This window comes from Sinocyclocheilus anshuiensis, unplaced genomic scaffold, assembly GCF_001515605.1.
Source record: "Sinocyclocheilus anshuiensis isolate Anshui unplaced genomic scaffold, SAMN03320099.WGS_v1.1 scaffold1422, whole genome shotgun sequence".
Classification (NCBI taxonomy): Eukaryota; Metazoa; Chordata; class Actinopteri; order Cypriniformes; family Cyprinidae; genus Sinocyclocheilus; species Sinocyclocheilus anshuiensis.
Genome location: NW_015558633.1, coordinates 336,078 through 339,957, shown reverse-complemented (window position 1 = coordinate 339,957; position 3,880 = coordinate 336,078). Strand labels below are relative to the sequence as shown.

The 3,880-nt window shown below is 43.4% G+C and overlaps 1 protein-coding gene across 1 annotated transcript in view; it reads left to right on the top strand.

Moving 5' to 3' along the window:
- The first annotated feature begins 2,348 nt into the window (after positions 1-2,348).
- The window catches only part of c4h11orf98 (chromosome 4 C11orf98 homolog), a 2,351-nt gene continuing 819 nt past the window's right edge, over positions 2,349-3,880 (top strand). The window contains exons 1-3 of the mRNA XM_016476880.1: positions 2,349-2,448; positions 2,793-2,917; positions 2,997-3,094. Coding sequence (XP_016332366.1) covers positions 2,413-2,448; positions 2,793-2,917; positions 2,997-3,094 — 259 coding nt within the window. The 5' untranslated portion in view covers positions 2,349-2,412. The remainder of the gene's footprint in view (positions 2,449-2,792; positions 2,918-2,996; positions 3,095-3,880) is intronic.

Below are 3,880 nucleotides of genomic sequence, written 5' to 3'. Positions count from 1 at the left end.
ACACACACACACATTGAAATGTGTTGGTGAGCTTTCAGTCTGGATCAACATCTAAACCAGGTTTCACACTGAATGTTTGTTTGTAAAATGAAGACAGAGGAAATGAAGGTGAAAGGTTTTCTGCTCACTGAGAAACTAAACGTTCCATCAGCTGAATGTGTGAGACACACACACACACTCACAAACACACACACTTCTCACACACACACACACACACAAACACTCTCACACACACACACACACACACACACACACACACACACACGCGTGTAAACTTCCGTCTGGCCTTGAAGTGTCTCTGCATCTGTTTTGCTCTCGTTTCTAACCCAAACAAAGCCGTCACAACTATTAAACGTCTCAGACCGCATTCACTCACATCACACACTGGTCTGGGTCAGCCTCACTAACCAGATGTGTGTTTCTGATTCATTTCAAACGAGCATCATGAAGGGAAGACGGAATCAGAGAAGACAGCTTGAGATGGTCAGTGCAGCTCTCACTTTGGCCTGACTCACTCTCTGCTGGTGTCTGTTTCCAGAACACTACCCGTCAACTAAAGAAACCCTTAACCCGAGATCAATTTATATGACAGATTTTAATGTAGGCTTTTATACATATATCTCTCTCTCTCTCACACACACAGACACACACACACACACTCTCTCTCTCTCTCTCACACACATGCAGACACACACACACTCTCAAAATATTAAAAAAGGATTTTTTTACACGTCACCCCTGCTCTCGACAGACGGCACCCCGGTTGGGAAACACTGCTCTAAACTACCCGCACCATATCTAGTGTGCCTATAAATCAGAGTCAGCATGAGCAGACACAGGCAGATCCCTCAGTGCTCGTGTGAGTCTCTTCTGCTTCCAGAACAAGAACAAAAGAGGTTCTCATGACGACGGACCCTGTTTTTGTGAGGTGCTTATTCATGGAGCCTCGTGTGTGTTTTTCCGTGTGTCCCACTTCAGATGAAAGACCACCACCAGATACAGAACTAATAGATCACGACAAGAGAACAGAAGCGCAGAAACCTCATTCACACAAAGCCTTCGATGGATCTCCCTGTTCTCTTACTCAGAAAATAACCCCAAATATCAGCCGCACTGAACGACAGACACAACAGTGATCCGGTGAAGGCCTCAGGTTTGGAAGAAGAACTCAGAATTGAAGAAATAAATGACAACGCCTGTACTTCGGCATATCTGAGGCTCTTGAGCAGTCAAGCAGACAGACTCGCTCTAGTACTGTGCATTTTACGAAGCTCACAGTCTTTCCTCTGCAGCTCTATCAGGAGAACACAGCCCACAGTAATATTGTTCTGCAAACCACATTTTATTTCCTTCCTTCCCATTCACACTTTCTGCTGGTATCAGTGTTTCCAAAACACGAAAGAAACCCGAAGTACAATGTGAGGTTGAGGTTGAAACCACAGCGGCGCTCTGAGATCAGCAAACCAAGCATAAGACATCTGATGACTTGTACATTTGAGCTTTTTTAATAGCATATTATATTTCTAAATAAGCTTTTTTATTTACATGTATTCATTTATGCATGTTTAGTGTAAGAGAGTGGGAAACTAAAGTTATATATTTTTTATATTTTGATATTAAAACAACTCCAATGAATAGACATTTGAAAAATACATCATCGCGGAGATTTTTAACTCAAACCGTTGCAGTCTGTCAGTCTTATAATGCATATAGATATCTCTCAAATGGACCACTGACACCCTATCTACAATCTCAATTAGGAGTGTCAGTGGTCCATTTGAGAGACATCTATATGCATTATATGACTGACAGACTGCAACGGTTTGAGTTAAAAATCTCAGTTTGTGTTCAACTGAAGAAACAAAGTCACCTACATCTTGGATCTGGGGGTAAGCAGATAAACATCACATTTTCATTTTTGGCTGAACTATCCCTTAAGATGAACGTTTTAGTGACAAAATATGTGCAGTTTTCACCTCGCGCTCGCAGTTTTGATTGTAATATAATAAAGATAATAATGTGTCAGTGTCTGTGCGCGAACAGCAGGCGGCGCTACTCAGTGCAGAACAATCCTGAGAATGAACAGATCTGATTCCATAGAACTATCATGTTTAACAGAACTTCACTACCTATAGACTATAAATTAAATATGTGTAATTATTTTAAAGTGTCCTCATTTGGATAAAAGCATCTGCTAAATGACTAAATGTATTTCTCTCTCACTTGCTGATTCTCTGTTGTAGTAATTATTTTAGTAAAAACTCAAGTCTGTAATGACTCATAACTGTTTATACTTACATTCTGTAATCTTTATTTAAATTAATTATGCCCTTTACATTTTTGTCTGAGTTCGTGGACTTTTATTCTGTTTTATGCTCTGGCTTCCGGTTCCTCAGACACAGCGGCGGCAGCATGGGACCAGGAGCGAAAATAAACAGACCCAAAACTGTGAGTTTCTGCATCAAAATCATTCGCTTCTGCTAATACGTGTGCGTTTCTCTCGTGTGTTCGCCTCCTGTTTTATATTGGCTCCGTCAGACTTATTAAAACTCTGATTTTAATGCGTCATAGAAGCACATGTTCACGGCATGTTTTCATCTCTTAATCACATTGATCCGAGGCTATAAATGTGTGCTATGAACTATTAATACGGTAAAATAAATAATCACAATAAAACCGACTATAATGAACACTATGAAGTTGCATTGTCCTTTTGAATTTTAACAAGGGTTTCGGATTGGCTTTGACTCGGACTCAGACACAGTGCTGATGAGAAGCTGCTTGCTCTGCAGGAACTGGCCAAGAAGCTGTTCAAGAGACGCAGGGTTCTGAGTGAAGAGAAGAGACGGAAGAAGCGGATCGTGGGAGCTGTGATCGACCGGGACATCATCACCAAACACCATCTGAAGAAGAGGAGGTGCGTCTGCGTCTCTGAATAACACACACACACAGTTAGTTATTGAGTGCCCTGACCGTGTTTGCTGTGCGTCCGACAGCTCCAGCTCCAGAGCCAACATCACGCTCTCGGGGAAGAAGAGGAGGAAGCTGATCAAGCAGCTGGCGCACATGGAGCGAGAGAAGATCGCTGGGGAAGGTATGTGTTTCTGCTTCCTCAGCGCCACCATCTCCAGAGATCCGTCCTCACACACTCTCTCTCACACACACACACACACACACACTCTTCTGTTCAGAGATCCATCCTCACACACACTCACACACTCTCTTACACACAACTCTCTCTCACACACACACACACACACACACACACACACACTCTTCTGTTCAGAGACCCATCCTCACACACACTCACTCTTCTGTTCAGAGATCCATCCTCACTCACACTCACTCTCTCACACACACACACACACACACACACTCACTCTTCTGTTCAGAGATCCATCCTCACTCACACTCACTCTCTCACACACACACACACACACACACACTCACTCTTCTGTTCAGAGATCCATCCTCACTCACACTCACTCTCTCACACACACACACACACACACACACTCACTCTTCTGTTCAGAGATCCATCCTCACTCACACTCACTCTCTCACACACACACACACACACACACACTCACTCTTCTGTTCAGAGATCCATCCTCACTCACACTCACTCTCTCACACACACACACACACACACACACTCACTCTTCTGTTCAGAGATCCATCCTCACTCACACTCACTCTCTCACACACACACACACACACACACACTCACTCTTCTGTTCAGAGATCCATCCTCACACACACACACACTCACTCTCTCACACACACACGCACGCACGCACACACACTCACTCACTCAATCACTTATGGCGTTATTTTACTGACAAATGTCGAGAGCGCATTATTGTAGCGCGCAAGCACA